The sequence below is a fragment of the Rhinoderma darwinii genome, chromosome 4 (assembly GCF_050947455.1).
Source record: "Rhinoderma darwinii isolate aRhiDar2 chromosome 4, aRhiDar2.hap1, whole genome shotgun sequence".
NCBI lineage: Eukaryota > Metazoa > Chordata > Amphibia > Anura > Rhinodermatidae > Rhinoderma > Rhinoderma darwinii.
The window spans coordinates 390,220,015-390,242,744 of NC_134690.1; the positions used below are offsets into that span (position 1 = coordinate 390,220,015).

At 43.3% G+C, this 22,730-nt stretch overlaps 1 protein-coding gene across 2 annotated transcripts in view; it reads right to left on the reverse strand.

Moving 5' to 3' along the window:
* The window catches only part of PTPN14 (protein tyrosine phosphatase non-receptor type 14), an 87,517-nt gene that overhangs the window by 4,093 nt on the left and 60,694 nt on the right, over positions 1–22,730 (reverse strand). For both annotated transcript variants that reach the window (XM_075863330.1, XM_075863329.1), the window contains exons 6-16: positions 22,400–22,470; positions 20,356–20,443; positions 18,790–18,878; positions 16,797–16,884; positions 14,708–14,790; positions 11,766–11,823; positions 10,386–10,452; positions 8,186–9,669; positions 7,383–7,526; positions 5,667–5,885; positions 4,702–4,830 (exon numbers count right to left, since the gene is read on the reverse strand). In XM_075863330.1, the coding sequence (XP_075719445.1) occupies positions 4,702–4,830; positions 5,667–5,885; positions 7,383–7,526; positions 8,186–9,669; positions 10,386–10,452; positions 11,766–11,823; positions 14,708–14,790; positions 16,797–16,884; positions 18,790–18,878; positions 20,356–20,443; positions 22,400–22,470 (2,520 nt within the window). The remainder of the gene's footprint in view (positions 1–4,701; positions 4,831–5,666; positions 5,886–7,382; positions 7,527–8,185; positions 9,670–10,385; positions 10,453–11,765; positions 11,824–14,707; positions 14,791–16,796; positions 16,885–18,789; positions 18,879–20,355; positions 20,444–22,399; positions 22,471–22,730) is intronic.

The window sequence follows — 22,730 nt, forward strand, 5'->3', positions numbered from 1 at the left end:
TCCGGGATGCTGGCCTTCAGGGCAGAGTGGCAAAGAAAAAGCCATATCTGAGACTGGCTAATAAAAGGAAAAGATTAATATGGGCAAAAGCACACAGACATTGGACAGAGGAAGATTGGAAAAAAGTGTTATGGACAGACGAATCGAAGTTTGAGGTGTTTGGATCACACAGAAGAACATTTGTGAGACGCAGAACAACTGAAAAGATGCTGGAAGAGTGCCTGACGCCATTTGTCAAGCATGGTGGAGGTAATGTGATGGTCTGGGGTTGCTTTGGTGCTGGTAAATTGGGAGATTTGTACAAGGTAAAAGGGATTTTGAATAAGGAAGGCTATCACTCCATATTGCAACGCCGTGCCATACCCTGTGGACAGCGCTTGATTGGAGCCAATTTCATCCTACAACAGGACAATGACCCAAAGCAAACCTCCAAATTATGCAAGAACTATTTAGGGAAGAAGCCGGCATCTGGTATTCTATCTGTAATGGAGTGGCCAGCGCCGTCACCAGATCTCAACCCCATAGAGCTGTTGTGGGAGCAGCTTGACCGTATGGTACGCAAGAAGTGCCCATCAAGCCAATCCAACTTGTGGGAGGGCCTTCTGGAAGCATGGGGTGAAATTTCTCCCGATTACCTCAGCAAATTAACAGCTAGAATCAAAGGTCTGCAATGCTGGAATTGCTGCAAATGGAGCATTCCAAGACCAAAGCAAAGTTTGAAGGAGAAAATTATTATTTCAAATAAAAATCATTATTTCTAACCTTGTCAATGTCTTGACTATATTTTCTAGTCATTTTGCAACTCATTTGATAAATATAAGTGTGAGTTTTCATGGAAAACACAAAATTGTCTGGGTGACCCCAAACTTTTGAACGGTAGTGTGTGTGTGTGTGTGTGTATATATATATATATATATTTAGTTAGCTATTATGTGCAGTCTCAAGATTGAGTTATGTATTTCAAATGCACAATCGTCTCCATGGTAAAAAAAAAAGTGGGGCCATCTCAGGCCATGTTCACATACGGCAGGACTCTTGCAGATATTCCCGATGAAATCCATACCTTACATTCACATTAATAGGATCTTTACATATATTTATATTTTTTTGCTCAGAGAACAGTAACACCATAAGAAAGATTAAAGGATTAGAAATAAAAAGCGGATTTCTTCCAAAAAATAGTGCCACACCTGTCCACAGGTTGTGTGTGGTATTGCAGCTCAGCCGCATTCACTGTAATGGAGCCAAGCTGTTATACTAGAAACAACCTATGGACAGGTGTGGCGCTATTTTTAGAAGAAAGAAGTTTTTATTTCTAATCCTGAACAACTGGGTTGTTTAGTTGGCCGCAAATTGTGACATTGCCCCAACCTCAATGTTAACCAATGAAGGAAAATGTCTTGTGACGATTGCAAGAATTCTCACCATTTCTGTAATTCTTGCAGTAGTTCCACTTCTTTTTATCCATACAGAAACAACGAGGTTGCACACGAGTCCCAGTCAGGGCGTGATTTTGCCACGATTCACGGGCAATCAAAAGTCACCGTGAAGAACCAAGTCTAAATGTGTCCCTTTTGACCAATACTCGCTCCCCTTATATTATGGCATCAGTAAAATATCCTATTACCGCTCTAGTGGGCGGATTTGTACCCACCCAAGCATCCTGATTGTTTAGCGAACATACAGAGGTGTCCACCCTTACTTTTTCTTGAATTTGGTTACGGAATCCAATTTCTCATGAAACCAATTCAATACAATATCGTGATATGGTAGTGAAACCCTTGACAGGCTGCAATCGAGATCACAACCACTGGGTGGCTTCACAGAGACACATATAGCATTGACAGCTCGTGATAGAGTATCGCAAAATAAAGTTTTTTTGTTTTTTTATTTTAAAGCTGGTCATCTCGCGCCACACATCTCACGATATGTTGAGATAAGAAAAAATGTAAGGATGGACACATTTGTAATTGCATCCATGAATTATTAGTGCGTCTCTAAGTTGTCTGTTCTGGTGATGGGTTCCCTTTAAGATAAAAAAAATATTATTTGGAAAATGATCCCATTGTTGAATAGAAGAATCCGCAGGTGACTGATACTATAGACTGATGCGGATACACAAAGCTCAGAACGCAGCTTGCACTGGAAACAGCCGTGTTTTCCTTGGCATCACATGAAACGCGTGGTCATGAAGAATAGCAGCGATCTCTGCCGTTGTGGGAGCCGATAAGATTTCTGTAATATGCGGACGGCAGTCCCACAGCCATCAACGTGACACACATCCACATGGCCAAACAATGTATCAGGCATATACGGAGATATAATTGTTGCATTTGGAAGCTCCACAAAAGCATCCACAGGGAATCTATCAAAAGCGGCGAGGACTAATGTATCACCGGAAACACATGCTTCATATTACAGTGACACATGAGAGGTCGTATGTAGATAATACTTCTATGCATAACATTAATACATTCATTCTAGTTCTGTGGAAGATGAGGGGTTGTGGAAATTAGGGGGATTTTGGGGAAAGATGGGCAAGAAAATAAAGGGAATATTATTTTTTTGGGGGTTAAATTTTAAAAAATTGTGCAAACAAGTTGGTGACTACAACCATTGGTAGAGAGATGACCAGGATATCCATAAGAAAATAAATTTTATTTCCCTATTGTGAGTGTTGTGTTGGAGACAGTAGCGTAACTAGCGGGAGGTGGGGGGGTCAATGGCTCCGGGCCCACCGAGATGGTGGTGCCCAGGGCTGGTCCCCCAGCGGCGGTGTGTCCCGGTTTCAGCTGTATCTGCATCCTCAGGACCTAGGTAGTTAAATTCAATGCTGGAGCAAGGAGTCAACGGCTCCTTGCTCCAGCATTCACTATGTAATTCCAGCTCTAGCTGTGAGTGGTTCGAGGCAGACAGGCGCGATGTAGTGACGTCATCGCGCCTGTCTGCGCAGAGCCACGCGTTGCACAGAGCGGAGGAGCAGAGATCTCCACTCGTCGTGGGAACGGGGATAGGTAAATATGTATTTTATTATTTTTTATTAGGCACTATACTGTGTGGTGGCAGCTAAGGGGGCATTACACTGGGTATGGGAGAGGCCGAAATAGGGAAGTTTACTCTATTTGGGCAGCTATGGGGGCATTATACTGTATGAGGGGCAGCTATTGGGGCATTATACTGTATGAGGGGCAGCTATGGGGGCATTATACTGTATGGGGCATTATACTGTGTGAAAGGCACTATACGGGCATTATACTGTGTGGGGGCAGATATAGGGCATTATACTATGTGGGGGCAGCTATAGGGGCATTATACTGCGCGGGGAGGCACTATAGGAGCAGTATACTGTGTGGGCAGCTATAAGGGCATTATACTGTGTAGGGGCCACGAAGGGGTCATTATACTATGTGGGGCAGCTATGGGAGCATTATTCTGTGTGGGGGCAACAATAGGGGCATTATCCTGTGTGGGGGCAGCTATAGGGGCATTATACTATGTGAAGGCCACTAAGGGGTCATTATACTGTGTGGGGGCCACTAAGTGGTCATTATACTATGTGGGGGCCACAAAGAGGTAATTATGCTATGTGGGGCAGCTGTAGGGGCATTATACTATGTGGAGCACACTAAGGGGTCATTATACTGTGTGGGGGGGCCCCCGTGCTAAACCCCTAGCTACGCCTTTGGTTGGAGATTACCAGTGATTCAAACATGCTACTACCATTGGATGCCACATTTGCCGCAAGTCAGTTTGTGGTCGCTGCACTCAAGCCGTTCACCATACACAATGCCAAGCGTCAGCTGGAGTAGTGTAAAGCATGTCACCATTGGACTCTGGAGTGATCAATCACGTCTCACTATCTGGCAGTTGGATGGAGGAATCTGGGTTTGGTAGATGCCACCTACCAGAATGCCTACTGTAACATGTTGGTGGAGGAGGGATAATTGTCTGGGGCTGTTTTTCAGCATTTGGCCCTTATTTACAGTGAAGGGTAATGATAATACTACAACATACAAAGATATTTTACACAATTGTAGCTCCCAACTTTGTGGTAACAATTACTCTCTGTCCTTTTCCAGCAGGACTGTGCCCCAGTGCACAAAGCAAGGTCCCTAAAGACATGGGGTGAGGAGTTTGGTGTGGAGAACCACGAGTCCTGACAACTTTGAGATGAATTGAAACGTTAATTGCGACGTCACAAATGTTCTTCTGGATGAATGGGCAAAAATTCCCACAGACACACTACAAAATCTTGTAGAAAGTCTTCCCTGAAGAGTGGAGTGGTTATAGTCAAATAAGGGGCCAACTCCATATCAACGCTGATGGTTTTGGAATGGGTTGTCCAACAAGCTCATATAGATGTGATGGTCAAGTGTCCACATACTTTTGTCCAGATAGATCAATGTAATGCATACACTAACATAACCTGCAAATATTTTCTCGACACACTGGAGGGTGTATCTAAGCAACAAAGTTAGATACGGAGTTTATCATGTACCACTTTGGACTATAAGGATGGTAGGGATGATCGCTAGGTGACGTTGTGCTCAGACTGGCTTCTTGGCGGTGTAACCATTAAACCTAGGATCTACGAAGAAATCATGTCATTGGGTAACGTGGGCTACGAACGCTACACATGCCGCAAGTCTGCAGAGTGCAAAAGAAGAGCTAAACAATAGGATGGTTCATTAATATACATACCTCATCGGCCATCACCATGGCGATCACATTTATGCCCTGTTCCCATACCATCTGCCAGAAGTCAGGAAATGTGTGAGGCAAGGGGCCCTGGGTTGCTATATAATGCCATTCTTTGTCACCCGCAACCACCTGTATAACACAAGGAGTTAAAGATCAGCAAACCCATCAAAACACTAATAAACTACGAAAACGCTAGGATCCACTGGTCTTTGAAGAAGTTTGGTCTAGAAAATCCATTTTAAATACCCTATTAAGGAACTCGAAGTTCATACAGGGGGTCCGGCGCTGAGCCCCCTATATATTAGCCGGCGTGGAGAGCAGCTTCTAAGATCATCTTTCGGTCTGGAGGACTCCGTATGTCCCTGCATTACATGAACAGCCCATTCATTTCAATGGGCACCGCGTAATGCTTTCAATGACCAGTGGTGGCGTTTCAGGGAAATTGAACATTATCAGGAGCCCTCACATATTACAGCTGATCGCTGGGGGTCCCAGCGGTAGGACACCCTGTGATCAGCTTATGCTCAGGTGTCCCTTCTAACAAAAAGGGATTGACCAATGCGGACAACCTATTTAGAGGGGGTTGTCCAGTTTGGGTGCTGGTTTTTATACTGATGACCTAATCGACCGGATAGGTTATCAGTATATTATCGGTGGGGGTCCGACACCTGAACCCTGCACTGATCAGCTGTTCCAGCGGCCGTCGGAAGCTATGCAGGGGTCGGTGCCGGAAGCAGATGGCTCCCTACACCGTATAGCGGCCGTGCTGCAGCTCTGCTCCTATTCAAATGAATGGAAGCAGAGCTGCAGTAGCCCAGCACGGTCGCTATACAGTGACCAGAGCCATCTGGTTCCGGCACCGACCCCTGCATAGCTTCCGCCGCCCGGAGGCAGCCGTAACAGCTGATCAGAGAGGGGTCCAGGTATCTGAAATAACAGCATAAACCAATGAGCCCGTAAATCACCTTAACGTGAGACGCATTGATGTAACCAGATGGGTTCTCTTTGGTGGGCACAAGCTCAACCCGATTCTCTTCATAGGGAATATCCTCACGGACACGATTGCGCTCCATGTTCTCTGGTAAAGTTGCTGTGGTAAAAACTCCATCCGCCTTTCTCTTTGGAATTTGCTCATATTCTGTGAACACCATCCCTTCGTCCAGCTTCCTACGTAACGTCTTACACTGCACACAAAAATAGCCGATTGGTGATATGTCAGCTTGGGAATACAATGGTGGCCATATTGGCTGTCACCCAGGTTTTCCAGTAACAAATATAACGAAGAAACTTGACAAAAAAGGATGTTTACCGGGTAATATCCTAAGAAAATCGAGTTGTTAGTGAAAGCCCCTCCTGAGGCAGTACATGACATCAGTAACCAGGCCACTAAGCTAATTTGACTGCAGGTACTCTAGTTTGCATTTAGGTGTATCTTACGGGGAAAATGACCTACCAGTAGCTTCCACAGCAATAGGGTAAGAGGGATTCAGCCCATTGTTGGGAAGCCTGTGATGAACTAGGATTGTCAAAACCTGGTAACCCCATTGATGTGAAAATACCGGCGTGGTGAATTTAAAGGGGCACTCTGGGACGATAACATTGATGGCCTATCCTAATGGTATAGTCCCGGGGAACCCTTTGAAGAGAATCTGTCACTAGTTTAGTAATGCCCAATTCCTAGCTAATCTAATAGGCGCGGTCACACTGATAATCCAGTGAAAACGGTGTCCCAAAAAGTTTATTATTTTAAAAGTTATGATCTTTTTTTCTAAATATGAAAGTGAATCTATACTAGACAAGTAGGAGGTAACCGCAGCGATTCTCCTGAGGCGGAGCCACGTCACAGCCTCCGACACTGTCCAATCAGCATGAAGCTGCTTCACACAGTGTGAGAGACTGAGGCTGGAGGGAGGGGGATAAATTAAAATAGCCATATCTCCGGCTGTGGACCACCTAGAACAGCGGTTCTAGCTGTGAAACATCCAGAAGTATCACCAGTAGAAAACACAGTCGGGAATGGAAGCTGTATAGTATATGATCAACTGTATGGTACTGATTGGACAGCATCATACAGAAAACATTACACCGCCCAGAGAGATAAGAAAGAGTAACCTCCCATTTGGCAAGTATAGTCAAATTAGCATATTTAGAAGAAAGCTCATAACTTTGCAAATAATAAACGTTTTAAAACACAATTTGCACTGTAGTTATCAGCATCATAGCGCCTAGGAGATAGGGCATTAATAAACTAGCGATAGATCCTCTTTAAAAAAGTTCTCCACAGAAAAATCTAAATAATAGTGCCGCCTGAGGTGGGGAATAATATGGCTGTACTGCTGCCAGGCTATTTTTTCCCATTCTCTGCAGTCAGCAGTGTCAATCCAGCTTTGAGACCCGCCCGACAGACTTGCTATCGATATACTGGCTAACTACAGCTTGTTATTTACGCTTGTGAGACAGCACATATCCCTAGCGACTAGTCTATCTCAGATTAATCTCTGGCTCAAAACGGAGGGCAGAAAAGTGACTTTGAGGCTTGACCTGACCGGGAATAAACCTGGTCTTTATTTCTCACTAGATGGAGAACCCAATAATAATGAAATAGGCAAAAAACAGGAAATTCAAATCACACAAACTTTACGTATTCAATGAAATAAGCAATGCAGAAGTGAAAGTCTTACCCTCTCGTCCATTGGCACTATCAGAGTGTCATCCTGCCTGTCCTCAGGCACAGGAATTCTGGAAACAGAGAGCCCATTCAACGCAGCCAACATCAAGGGTCTCTTCTGAGCCTCCAGCGCTGCCATCTCCTGCTTTTGTAAATTCTTTTGGCAAGAAAAGACACGTTTTCATCTTTGTCAATTGTGCCAGCAAATATTGGAATGTTTTTAATCTTAAAACCAACAACACCGCACCGAAAGAAAGCGGCCGCTCACGATTAAAGTACACGTAGAACGTCAACTAAAACTGACACATTTATTGCATTCTCCTGACCGGTATGAACACGCTTTTCATATAAAGTGCATTGACTGGCTTCAGGATTGTTGGGTGCTCGGATTACGTTCACTTAAGGTCAATCAGAGGCGAATACAAGGAGAGTCAAAAGTCAGGAACCAGCAAAAAATCATTAGGATAGGGAATTTTAAATAGTGTTATTCACGTTGAGAAAAAAAAACACGTTTTTTTTTTAAACAGCACCATGCCTTTCGATAGGGTCTATCTGGTATTGCAGCTCTTGGTCTCCGTCGGGCGGTAAACGTCGGGCATGCCCCGTTTTGTTGTATTCAATAAGTCAGCTATTCATTTATGTACAGCCATAGGTTTAATACATCCTGGCACTGATTTTTAAGAATTCTCCACAGTTCCTGACTTTTGCTCTAAAGTAATTTGAGCAAACAAACAATTGTGACCCTATAGAAATTCTGGGTTTAGCTGCATTCAATCATTCTAACTGGCGTATTAATGTATATACATTTGCACTCACCCTCATTAAGATTTCTCGCTCAACAATAGCATCCTCAGTAGAAAACATCTCCGACACTGGTCTTTCCTTCACCGGTTCCTTTTTGACCCTTTCTTTTACACTGGTGAGATCAGGTTCTGAGATTGAAGGCCCTAAGGAGGTTCCATTTATAGGCGTTGGGTCATTTCTTGACATGCAAAGAGTCTGGGATGGCCGAGAACTCATGGCCTTGGCTCTCGCTATGGCAGTAGATATGCAGGATGGATCGTGCCTTAAGGCTCCATTGCTGACACTTTTTCTTGGGCCCGGATATTCTGGTGGTGGCTTATTTGGTATGCGAGCCAATGCAGCCTGCAGCTGGGCACTATAGGGTACCCCCTGAATAAATGAAGCGTGAGGCACAGGTTTGTGGGACTCTTCCTCCTCCTCACTCTCACTACTGTGGATCAGCATGGTGGCATCTGAAATAGTCTTCTTATGGTGGTACATTGGAAGCTGCTGGACCTCATGAGCCTTCTGCATGGATTCCTCAGTGGGCATCTGTTCTCTTAATGTATTCCTCCGCGGCAAAGGAGCAGCTAATGACTTTAAGGCCATCGCTTCCATCCCACGGACCATGTGGCTCATAACTTCAAAACTGTGCCGCTTGTTGATAACCGGATGATGTTTATGGGGTTTCAGTGGCTCACTGACCTCCTGAAGAGATTGACGAATGACCGGAGCACTATCTTCTTGGAAAGTTTTCACGGACTGTTGAACTTTTCTGGCTACTAGATCAGGGCTACTACTGCTTACACGTTTATGTCTATGACTTGCCAGGTCCGGAGTGCTACTGGCAGGTCGGGGTGGTGGGTAAGGAGGTGGAGGCCTAGACAAGAAATTCCTAAACATGTGTGCGGCACTAAAAGTCTGTGGTGGCACGTTGGCCAACTCTGGAGTACTGACGGTATGGGAAATTGATTTTCTATTAGCGGGGTTTGTAGTTGCCTGGCCGGATGGCATTTGCTCAGGCGGGTTGACGGTCATGTTACCAAAATGAGACTGGGTAGCATAAGGAGACTGAGACATCATGTATGTATGCCGGTCCTGAATTTCAGGTTGACTGTACACCAGGTTCTCCCGATGCCTGTAGGCATGTGTATTCCCAATATTGAGGTTTCGTAAAGACTGACTCTGGCTGTCCAGGGGGTGAACGCTTCTGTTCCTTTGTCTTATTACGGTCTCATAGTCCGGCGTCTGCCGGTAGGAAGGTACAATGATAGCGCTATGTCGACATTTAGGAATATAATCCGACCTCATGATGTCATTGCCAGTGATGCTGAGGTTAGAGGACATGGGAGAAGCCTGGATGAAGTTTTGAGAATGGTTCAGAGAATTCATACTTTGAGCACTTGATACGCTACCATTCAGCATGGTACCGTTCAGGATATTATAATCAATATATCTGTCTAAGCTGTTCTGGGATCTGAAGTTAAATGTGTCCTCGCCCATGTGAAAGATGCTGTCTAAAAAACAAAAATATTTTTACAATTAATAATTTAAAGATCCAGAAAAAGATCCAAAACAGTTTACCTATATCCTTCACCCATTTATCTGTATATACTTGATATTTTTTGGTGCCATATTAGATCAATAACCCTGACCAAAGATATCAATAACACTGTAGTCCCACCCCCATTCAGCTGCTCAGCATTGTAAACACTGAGACATCCCACACTTAAGATTTTCATTATGAAGTGACAAATATATACATTTTATAAAGACAACCACTTCTTGGAAGGTTGACTGATCATCACTGGCCCGGTTCTCTAACCCCCAGCATTTAACTGTAACCCCCCCCCCCTCCACCCCCCAAGAGAAAGCAGCCACTTCCATGTCCCCTGCAGCAGCCAAATGACTGGCGAACATCTAATTCATGACAGATGGTGACAGAGCGGGAGAGATTTTTTTGCAGCAGCAGCTGACTCATAGATGGGGGTCCTAAACAGAAACCCTCCCCCGCTATGACACCCTATAGGGCAAATGGAGAGCGGTTGTCCAGATGTAAAAAACTATTTAAAGTGAGTGTGAAGCCTCTTTATATTAGAGCATCCGTCAGGTGCCAAACTAAAGATAAACCACTAGACAACCCATACTTGGTGAGAACCCCCCTTTAGAATGTCAAAATGTGAATATCCATGGTGGTGTATCTCCAAAAACTAAATAGTGAGACCGAACCTACCTTCAGATCTGAAAGCATCATTACCCTGCATAAGCCTCGGCGGTAATACAGAGGACTGTGGCCTTGACTGGTTACGTAAAAAAAAAAAAGGAGGAAAACAAACATTTAATTAGCTTAAAATTCTCCTGTTTTGCAAGTAATTTTATTCCGTGCAGTCTACGGGCGCTCTCTATCACTTAAGTTACTGTAATTAGATCTTCCATACGTTTCAAGACCCTAGCCTGAAGTATGACTGCTCCTTAAAAGGGGTACACCCAACTCACACAGTATATGCCATGAATGTGTGATTGGTGCGGGTCCCAGAGGTCAGACCCACACATGTGGAGAACGGGAGTTCCCCTGACCTGCCTGGTGAGGTGGCCACCAGACGCATCCAGGCAGAGAATGCATGGAGAGGTGGTCGCGCATGGACCCCCAGGTCTTCACATAGGTGCGGGTCTCCTGTGGATATGCCATAAATGTATGAGTTGGGAATACCCCTTTAATGATGTCACGATTTACCCCAAAAGATGGAAACTATCGCTCTATCCAGTAAGCTTCTCCAAAGCTATTGAGTTATCAGAGGTTTACATTTATATCACCCCAAAAAGCTATGGTCCCAAACAGGTTATACAAAAAAAAATGCATGTAAAGGGGTTGTCCACTTTTAGCAAATGAAAAATTTATTTTTTGTACAATTAAAAGTGATACAATTTTCTAATATACTTTCTGTATTAATTCCTCACAGTTTTCAAGATTCTGTCCATGGTCATGTGATGGTCACACAGGTGCACGGCTCTTACATCTTCATGCGATGGCCAGAGGTGCTGGGATCGTCACATGGTCATGTGATGGACACATAGGTGCTGGGATCGTTACATTGTCATGTGATGGGACATAGGTGCTGGGATCGTTACATTGTCATGTGATGGGACATAGGTGCTGGGATCATTAGAAGACACAGCTCTGATACACATACTGTAACGAGCCATGCACCTGAGTGTCCATCACATGACCATGGACAGAATTGTATCCACTGGAAATAAACAACGAAGTTACCAACTGAATAACAACAAGCAGAGATCTTGAAAACAGTGAGGAATTAATACAGAAAGTTTATTGGAAAATTATATAACTTTTAATTATGCAAAAAATAACATTAATTTGCTGAACCCCTTTAATCGAAACCACTCCAGCAGTGATTTGGAGCGATTGTTAGTCAAGACGACTCAAGTCATTCAATTTTATTAAGTAGGTAAGGTTTGTGTTAGACAGGGGCATGCAAGCAAACACCTTGCTTATAACTGCAATGCAGGTGGGGAAAAAAGCTCTACTGATAAGTTTCCATATGAGAACCTCATTCTACATCAAGTTGGAGTTCTCCTTTATGTAGACACGTACCATGGAGGATCTTCCCCAAGTGGAATGTCGTCGAACGGCTGGCGGAGTATTGTGTGTTCTGTTTAACATAAGAAAATGACATGTTACAATAAAATCAACCCCAATATTTCCATCTGACCCTGTCGCGCGCACACACAGGGGTTCAGGAAGCTGGGATATGGGGAGTTGTTTGATGGGGTCCTCGTACTGGCGAACTTCTGTCCCTGTGTCGTGGAAGAAGCAATGTGGTCACCAATTTATTTATTTTTTTCACTGACTAATCAAAATAGCAGGTCAGTGTGGTACGGAGTCAATAATTTTAGGCTAGGGGTACCAAAGGTACTGATAGGCTACCTATAGCCCCAGCGCTCCCTCCTTATGCACGCGGACAACTGTATAGTGTGAGGACCCTATCAAACAGCTCTCCATATCTCAGCTTCCGGAACTCTAGTTAGTGTGACATGGGAGGAAGAGGCTGAATATCCAAGTGTAAAGCAGCGATTAGGACACATCACAGGCTTTCCTACGACCCCCTTTCTTGAAGGAGAGCTCAGGGGACCGTTCAATGGGTGCACTGACTTCACTTTATTAGGACATCTGCTCAGGATTACAAAAACATGGTGGCTTCATTGAAGCGAATGAGACTGACTGCAATACCAGACACAACCTGTGGACAAGAGTGGCGTTGTAGTTGGAAGGAAGCAGCCATGTTTTTCTAATCTTGGATAACCCCTTTTTAACCCTTTCAGGACCGAGCTCATTTTGGCCTTCAGGACCAGCCCCATTTTTTCAAATCTGACATGTGTCATTTTATGTGGTAATAACTCCGGAATGCTTTTGCCTATCCAAGCGATTCTGAGATTGATTTCTCATGACATATTGTACTTTATGTTAGTGGAAAAATGTGGTCAATAAATTCATTGCTTATTTGTGAAAAACACCAAAATGTAAAGAAAATTTGCAAAAATTATGATTTTTCTCATTTTAAATGTATCTTCTTGTAAAACAGATCGTAATACCACACAAAATAATTCATTATTTCACATACTACATATGTCTACTTTATATTTGCATCGTTTTTTGAACATTATTTTATCTTTCTAGGACGTCACAAGGCTTAGAACTTTAGCAGCAATTTCTCACATTTTCAAGAAAATTTCAAAAGGCTATTTTTACCAGGACCAGTTCAGTTCTGAAGTTGCTTCAGAAAGTTTCTTAACCCTTTAGGTGTTTCACAGGAAGTAAAGCAAAGTAGAGGGGAAATTTACTAAATTTATTTTTTTTTGCTGACATTAATTTGTAATACATTTTTTTCTGTAACACAGAAGGTTTTACCCGAGAAAGGCAACTCAATATTTATTGCCCAGATTCTGCAGTTTTTAGGCCTGATTTACACGAGCGCTGCGCATCTCGGACGTGAAAAACTCCCATTTTTCACGTCCGAGGTGCATCCGTGCTCAGCGCTACAGGACGCGATATCACGCATCCCCCTTAGAGGAGTCCATGGAGGGATGCGTGATACGTAAAAAGATAGGACATGTCCTATTTTCACACGGACCCTTCAGAGGGTCCGTTGAAACAACGGCTGTGTGAACGGCCACATTGAATTACATAGGTCCGTGGGACGGCCCCTGTTTCAACGGCCGTCCCACGGACGTTTAAGACGTTCGTGTGAATCAGGCCTTAGAAACACCCCACATGTGGCTCTAGTGTGGTAATGGACTGAAGCACCGGCCTCAGAAGCAAAGGAGCACTTAGAGGATTTTGGGGCCTCCTTTTTTTAGAATATATTTTAGGCACCATGTCAGGTTTGAAGAGGTCTTGTAGTGCCAAATCAGTGGAAATCCCCCAAAAGTGACACGGTTTTGGAAACTACACACCTCAAGGAATTTATCTAGGGGTATAGTTAGCATCATGACCCCACAGGTCTTTTGCTATATTTATTGGAGTTTGTCTGTGAAAGTGAAAATCAACTTTTTTTTCAGAAAAAATATAAAAAAAATGTAATATTTGCAAGGAAGAAAGAATAAAAAGCACCCCAAAACTTGTAAAGCTACTTCTCCCGATTACAGCAATACCCCATATGTGGTACTAAACTGCTGTTTGGAATAACGGCAGAGCTCAGAAGGGACTTTAACATTTTCATTTTTTTCCTATAATAAAAGTCTTATCATAGGAAAAAAAGCATTTTTTGTTTTTGTAACTTCTAACTTGTTTTTACACTTTTATAAAACATTTTTATTACTTATTTTTTTTACTTTTTACTTGAAGACCTGCAGCACTGATCGCTGCTATAATACATTACACTACTTAGGTAGTGTAACGTATTATAAACTGTCAGTGTGACGCTGAGAGTCACACTGACAGGAAGCTTATGAGGAGCGGCCTTCGGCTGGTTCTCATAGGCTGCCGTGTATGGCAGACCCGGAGGCTGTTGTATGGCCTCTGATTCTGCCTTATAACCGACTGCAGCACCCGCAATCCGTCCCCGGGAAAGTTTGTTGTCACAACAAACTTTCCCTGCGATCACGTGATCGGGACCTGAATCTAACAGGTCCCGATCATGTCTCCGGTACCAGAGGCAGGGGTGTTAACATCGCGATCCGGGTGTCAGCGCTACCCTGAGACACCCGGATCGCGCTTTTAACACCCACCGTGAATTCACGTTGGCGCTGCAGAGCCAAGCAAGCGCCGACGTGAATTTACTGTGGGCAGTCGGGAAGCGGTTAATGTAAACCTTTTCCCTGCAGCATCCTATAGGCCAGTGGTCTGCAAGTTGCGGCTCTCCAAGTACTGTACTACTACAACCCCCAGCATGCCCATCCTTTTTCAGGATCTGTGTAAAAATGTCTATTGTCAATGGTTAGCAGATCCTTTGGAGTTACGGACTCTTATGTCAACTTTTCATCAAATAAAGATGTATTATATGGCGAAACAGTCTTCATATCCGAGTGATCACTTACTCTGTACAGATTTTATGGTCTTTGTAGAATTTCATCCGAGTAGCAAAAAGCCGGGAGATATATTTGCTGTTTTCAACGTCGTCCTGTTGAAACGTAAAAAACAAAATGCGCGTCACGTCTGCAGCGTTTATTTAGAGGCAGAAAGGACACAATGAAATCCTATTAAATTACATTCAGCCGAGGGATAGAAACAAGGGCACGAAAAAAAAAAAAGCCGCTGTGAACGGATACCTGTCAAGTTATCAGATTATGGATAGTCTTCATAGACTGGTGAGTACGGCACCAATGGAATCACAAACTATGTGACCCCAAACTATGTTACTGCACCAAAAAGTACAGCAGACACTATACCCTATGGCTATTGAACGAATCAGGCAAGTCGGCCATAACAGATGTGCATGTTTTTCAAGCTTGCCTACTTTTGATTGCCGCAGAATTTATTTTCTATGTAAACCCCGCCGAGAAGGACAGACCACAAACCCATAACGACAACCAAGTGCCTCGATTAACGCCGCCAGCAGAGGGCTTATTCAGAGGGTGTGTCAAATCGGCCGTGAAAAACATTCATGGCCGATTTGCAGTTGTGCGGGACCTGTTTTCACGGATCCCTCATAGACTTCAGCCATTTGAGGGATCCGTGAAAACGGACAAAAATAGGACATGGCGTGTGCCCCATACAGATACATGCAGCTGCGTGATGGCCGTTAAAAAAAAAAAAAACGTCCGTCACACGGACGATTTCAATGCTCGTCTGAATAAGCCATGACCCCTATTAATAGTGACCCCAATAAATAGTACAAGCAGTCTGCAGAGTCTTGCGATACAAAACAAATCATGTGACTAAATGAGAACAGGCGCTACACGGGTCACTAAAAAGTGTTCAGATATATTTATTTTTGTAATTTATTTTTTACAAATAAACACTCAAATGGCAAAAAAGTGAGAACAGGAGGGTGAACCATTCCATGCAATCCAGGGCATATGTACCATAGTGGTAGACTATGCGGCTGCTATGGGGCCCCTTGAGAGAGGGGGCCCAGACGAGGTGTCCTGCATCCCTTACTTTAATAGGTAGTGAGAACCTGTGCATGGATCTCCTCTTCCTGGGTCCTATGAACAGGGTTTCAGGGAATAAGGCCTTGTTCACATCACCTTAGAGCCCTACATTCATCATATGCTCTGGGAAAGCTCCCGTGGCAGCATAGGCCCCCATTCACCCATCATCATAGGCCAAAAGGGTTTCCCATCTTCGGCAGCCCTACAGAAATGAACGGAGTGATGGCCGAGCACGTGCTGTACCACTCTATTCATATGGGGCTCACAGGAACAGCAAGGTAAGCCCGTTCACGAGATCGGTGGGGGTCCCAGCGGTCGGACGCCCACGATCAGATATTTATCACCTATCCTGTGGATAGGAGATAAATATTGATTATGAGAAAACCCCTCTAAAGTCTTCCATCCTTTCTTACTGGCTCAAAGGAAAGCTATGAAAAAGGTAACTAAATGTCGTAGTGACAGGTCAAAAGTTTTGAACCGTGGAGGTCCGAGCACTGAGACCCCCACCGATCGATAAAACAAGTGCTTAGCGCTCGGGTGAGCGCCTTAGTCTCTGATCGGCTTACCTTGGAAATCCAAGCAGTCGGTGTACAGGCTCATAGACACTAGGACATGTCAGAAGTTGTTTGAACGGTTTGTTACCCTTGAAGAAGTGTCTGTCAACAAGCTCGTTTACAGTTTCCCATAACAACCAGCAGAGTTGTGATTACAGCTCTGAAGTATAATGCAGGCTGTAACTCAGGTTTAGTACAACAGAAGTATTGCAATGTTTTTACTCCACTTTTTATCTATATTCTATCACTGTGTGAGTGTGAGTGTGTGTGTGTGTGTGTGTGTGTGTGTGTATATGTATATATATATATTTTTATTTTATTTATTTTTTTCAGTTATGGGAACTCTTGAAGTGCATGTGTAGTAAACATACAGTTGGGATAATAAATCTATTGTTATACTATATTCATTATGAAAGGAGTGAAAAACAGAAATCTCTTAGCAGGAATGTGAGGGTGGCGAACCGAGATTACTCACGTACCGTGTGAAAAAAGACGCTCTCTTCCTTTCTGTTCAGCTCCAGTACAATTGCAGACTTGTTGTGTGTGATATTCCCAATGTCATTCCACCTGGAGACAAGATCTCAGGTTAGCTCTGCCAAGACTCACATTCCGACATTCCACAGTCACGCCAGCGATATCTCTACCCGTCCAGCCTCCAGCTTGGCAGGGCTCGCGGGACAGATTACCATTAGGATGCCTTCGAGAGCTATTCATCTCTGCGTGGCTGAAACATATCTCTAGCAGACCATGTCAGGACATAGAAGTGCTCTATTCATCCACTTGCTAGTGGGAAGATTAAGCAAAAAAATACCCATGTTCTAGGCCTGTACGCAGATAAAGGACTGGTCAGGGGATGCTGTTCTTACCGTCCGCAGAGGCTCCTGCATACTCCATGTGCTGGGAGATCGCCCCCTGGGAACTTATAACTGCATAATAATTGCCGATATTACTTTACATGGTCACTCGGTACATTGGGGGTTTGATGGGACGGATCCATCAGACCTCATCGCGAGATGTATCCAATGTGGAGAACACAGTAATTGTAGCGGCAATGGGGCGTAATGTGCCCCCTACTGGACATTATAAAGATATCAGGAGTCAACATGACCATATAAAAAGGGAATTCTACGAGGCTCAGTCATTTACACTTGGGTGTACGCTATCCCATATGATAGGCAAGGATAGACAAGAAAATCGTTGGTATAACTGTATCAGCAACAATGCATACTCTGCCCACAGGTTTTATAGGAGTGCAGGGGGTGATTGTACCCCAAAATATGTCCTCCTGGGTTGGGGTGAGTTTTTGTAAATAAAAATACTCATATTGGTATTTCTGTGGGTTTGGTCCTTGGATAGGGTGATTAAAGAGGTTGTCCCTATTAGGGCAAATAGACATCATAGCGGGAAGTCCCTTGCTGGGGACCCCTGCTAAGAGCCAGTGCCGGCTTACAGTCACATGTCCTGGTCATGTGATGTACACACAGCTACAGGGCTATGATAACTGTACTGTAACGAGCAGGGCACCTGTGAGTCCATCACATGACCAGGACAGGTTTTTTTCCCCACTAGAAGTACACCATTGACAGCAAGCAGAGATATTGAAAACCACGAGGAATTGATAAAGAAAGAATATTGGAAAAGGTTTCATTATACAAAGAATAACATTTATTTGCTGAAATGGGAATATCCCCTTAATTGTTGGAGTCTCTACCTCATCTACTGGAGGTTCACATCTCCTCATAGTCCACCAGTTGTTACAAAAAAAAAAAAGACAATTCACCATATCGGGTGCAGAGCTAAAATATTCAATCTCATTAGAACTTATTTAAAGGAACACACTGAGAAAAACGGATACACTGTATTATGTCTCGTGCAGGGCCTGAGTGGGTGGAGCATGACACAGGGATTCGCTCTGTGGTGTTCTTTGAATCCCTGTGTCATGCATCGCACCGCGCACAAGGCCGGACCAGTATGTTAAAACATACAAACACCTAAGATAACTGCTTTCTGAGCAACGGTAGGGTCCCACCTACACACTGTAAGAAGGTTGAAGCGGAGAACCTCTTTAACACATTTTGAACATTCACATCAGACAGTAAAGCTATAAACTACATCATTAAAGGGGTTCTATGCTTTGGACAATCCCTATTTGTTAGAAAGGCCCCTTGACAATAAGCAGATCACAAAGTGTTCCCCTGCTGGGATCCCAGCGATCAGCTGTTATTTGAGGAGAAAGCCGGCAGTAAGTGTTCAATTTCCCTGCAGCGCCACCACAGGGGAAATTAAGCATTACACAGTGTCTATTCAAATCAACGGGTTGTCTGTGTAATGCAGGACAGGACAGGTCCTCCTGAGTGAGAGACGCTCTTTGTACCCACTCTCCTCAAGAGATTAGGATCCTGACAAGAGGACCCCCTCAGACAACCCCTTTAAGTTAGGCACATCGCCCTTGATTCAGAACAGTGTGCTTACCTGTAAGATGCTGTTGCTTTTCCAAGACTGTCTCCAGCAAAAATCCCCATGAAGAAAATACGAAGGTTGATATCATTGCTATGACTGTCCTACAAACCCAAAATATGGTACAGTTTTATTACATAGCGTATATGTACAACTTTATCACGGTCATGGGTGTCCCATTTGTAAACAGCAAATGCTTCTCATACTAAGGCGGCCCACTGTTCTTACCGAGGTGCAAAATGCCTCCCAAGTGCCCCCAATTGTGAACAGTCCCATTGCCCCAGTACATGACCCTTCTGTCCTAGCAGACAATCAGATTGACCTTCTCCAGGGCACAGGAGCCGGAAGTTACAAGAGCGAAGGAGGAAACTTGTCACTTTCTTCTTGCGAGAGAGAAGAGGCAGGATCGTGCATTGTATTGTGCGGACTAAGGGCATAGTGGGCTATTACTGGGGGCCCTGTGACTGGTATTAAAGACTGTGGCGGTCTCTGGAGCATCATGGTTCACACGGGGGTCATTGTAGAACCTAACAATTTTGCCACAGCACATTATCCACACACACCACATCTTCATGTCCCAATTTTGGAATGGATGTCGGCCGCTGGTAAAGCCCTGTAGTCTTTATGATTATTCGGTGAAAAAGTTTGCGAAGCCCCAGTGTACAGTAATTGATTGATCATGGCTAAATCAGTACAGCGGAGAGTCGGTGTCGGACATGTTTCTTGCCCGAGCATGATGCAACATTTAAACAATTTCAGTTCTGCAAATTTTTCCTGTTTGAGCCGTATTTAGCCCAATAGAAATAAATTGGAGCTGCCTTGGTCCTCTTCATCAAAATCCATTCGGTTTAAATTGAAGGTCCACCATTGCAACCATTTTTTTTTATTGTTCCAATGCATCCAAAATTAAAAATGAAGCATCTCGGCAAATAGTCTTCTAATTTTGTTTTGTGTCTGCAGCTCCTAGGCAGACCTATGTGTCTCCATGGTAACAGACTACAAACGCTGTTCAGTCCGATCCTGCAGTCATACTCCCTTCCATTTGTCCACTACTTCTTACAATTTTACTGAATGTATGTTAGTAAGAAGTAAGATACAGATGCAAGGGAGTTTGACTCCAGGATCAGATTACAGTCTGCTTGTAGTCTGTTACCATGGACACACATAGGTCTCCATAGGAGCTGTGGGCATAAAATGATCGTCTTAATTGAAAATCTACTCTGCAAAGCTGCTTAATTTCTAATTTTAGATACATTGAAACAAAAAAAGAAAAACTGGACCTTCCTTTTAAGTTTTCTGTATCATAAAATGCAAAGCAGTGAAATCAGTAGGTAGCGCTGTACCCACAGAAATAAACTAGAATGCGGTCATTCACTTATATCCCAATATGTCAATGGCTATAATCGGACTGTAAACAACGACAGTGTTTAATAGTAATGGACTAGGATAGTGAAATGATTTATTCTTATTGGTTTCATCAGAAAAAGTACAGAACTCAGAAAATTTGTTTTGGCATGCAGTACAACTAATGACTGATAGGTGGCAGCATAGAGTCACATGCAATCCACATTAATTCAATACCTTTACATGGAAACACTCCTGCCCATATCCGTCCAAATGTTCCACTCCTTTAATATAGAGAATTTCAGCTTCTTCCGGAGGCATACCACTAAAATGTGTTGTAAACAAGAACAATGTCAGTCGATTCACACACAGCAATAGGACAAAAAGCCATCAACCATTTTATTAGGGCGACATTATTATATTCTTCTGCGTCACAACAATAGGAGGTTCTTAAAAAGGCGGACAAGGAACTTTAATGTATGAAGTGGTTACAACTATAGATCTGTCTACTTGGTTTTAAACGCCCCGATTCCTGGCCGGAAAAACGAGAGCCGATCCATGATACAGCACGTCGATCGGCTCTCGTTAGCTCCGTTCACAAGGCGCAACAGAACAGAGGGAAATTCCCTAAATATCTGACATGGTAATTAGATGATGTCACGTTTGTGCAATTACTTTAAAGGGTAGGTTCCCCTTTAAAAATAATTTTACCATTTATATCTACTGTTTATATAATCTGCATATATTGTGGAGAAATTTGGCAAATGCTTTGCTCTATTTATCTTGTACTAATCTTGAGCAACAGGATGTCTTCCATTTATTCGTCCTTTAATGATGTACCGAAGGGAACCCGACAGCCTAATTGGGCTCATATAATACAATACTTTCCTGCATTGCATTCTGGGAATTTTATTTACATCAAATCTTGATGTACAGACATCATTGCCCATAATGCACCACAATACAGCATGTTCTGCACAGATACCAAACAGGCAGGGGGTTATTAGGAGACATGAGATCAGAGCTTAAAGACAATAAGGGAATTCTGTACCCAATTTTTGATTAGCATAAACTAGAAGACGTTTTATCAGAACCAGCTCAAAAACTATGGGTTGAATTTCTTAAAAGGTGTATGAAGGTTTTAAGTAGATGTAAACTGGTGTTTAAAGAGGTATTCCCACCTCAGACATTTATGGCATATTCCCAGGATATGCCATAAATGTTCAATAGATGCGGGTTCCATCTCTGGGATCTGTCCCTATATCTAGAATTGAGCCCACTGATCCCCGTCGCTAGGCTCCGGCCAATTGTGTTTTGCTACACTGTGTCCGTGACTCCCAGAAGAGAATGGAAGTTACGCAAGTAAAATAGCACAGCACGGCGAGGTACGCGGTTTCAGTAGCTTCCGAGTTCTTGAAAAAGTGTAGCTCGCGGTTTCCGTAACTCCCATTCTCTTCTACGGGAGTTCCGGGAACAACATGGCAAACCGCACTTGGCTCTTTCTGAAAAACCCCGCCATCTCGTCAGCCATTGGCCGGAGTCCAGTGACACAAGGTCAGACGGGTCAGGGGGCCCTATAATAGAGGAAGGTGCAGGTCTCCATCAGACACTTATGGCTTATCCTTAATGTCCGAGATGGGGAAAACCCTTTTTTATAGTAAACGTCCATAAAGTTTTCAGCTCCAAACCCCCTGTATAAAAATCTCTAGTATAAGATAAAATTCCGTCAGCCACCACTAGGGGGAGCTTAATGCATACTGTCTTATCATTGAGATTAATGTATAAACAATATGCAGTAAGCTCCCTCTAGTGGTGGCTGAACACAAACAAAATGCTATATTTTTACTCTAGGACTATACAGGGTATTTAAATCTCTGTATATCTATATTTTTTTTTTATTTTTTTAAATAAACATAAATTAAGTAATGAATCACAGAATTTTGAATTTATTTAAATTTTAAAAAAAATCCACCAGCAAATATCTAATGTGTATGGCCAGCTAAGCTCTCATGTACGCACCAACAATAGTAAAAGTAGACCAGACACATTTTTTTATTTCGCTTTGGATGTAACTGGAGTATAAAACGCTGCAGCTCAAGACTGGACAATATAAATAAAAGTTATTGAAACGTCTCTCAGCATTAAGTGTTAATTAAAATGTGGATTCCTATAAAGATATTATTCAAAATCGGAGTTCCCCTTTAAGGATCTATATGAAAAGTTCCATGGATTCCAAACCCAAGTGGGCAAAGAGGATAAAATTAGAAGCTTGCAATCTCACCTGAGAGCTTTATGTTCCAATGCCACTTTGTGAAGTAAATCTTCCATCAGAGCTTTGTCTTGGGTCCAGCCCTTTAATAAAACAAAACCACAGACCATAATCCAAACTGATCATTGTAATATTACACATTGATGTTTTATGTAAAGACTTTTAGGTTTTTTTTTTCTAGAAACAGCGCGACCATGGGCTGTGTCTGGTATTGCAGTCTCTATTCACTTGAATGAGGCTGAGCTGCAATTCCAGTCACAGTCCGATTGACAAGAGTGGTGCAGTTTCTGGGGGGGAAAAAAAAGGGGAGACTTCTTTTTCAAATTTCATACAACCCTTTCAA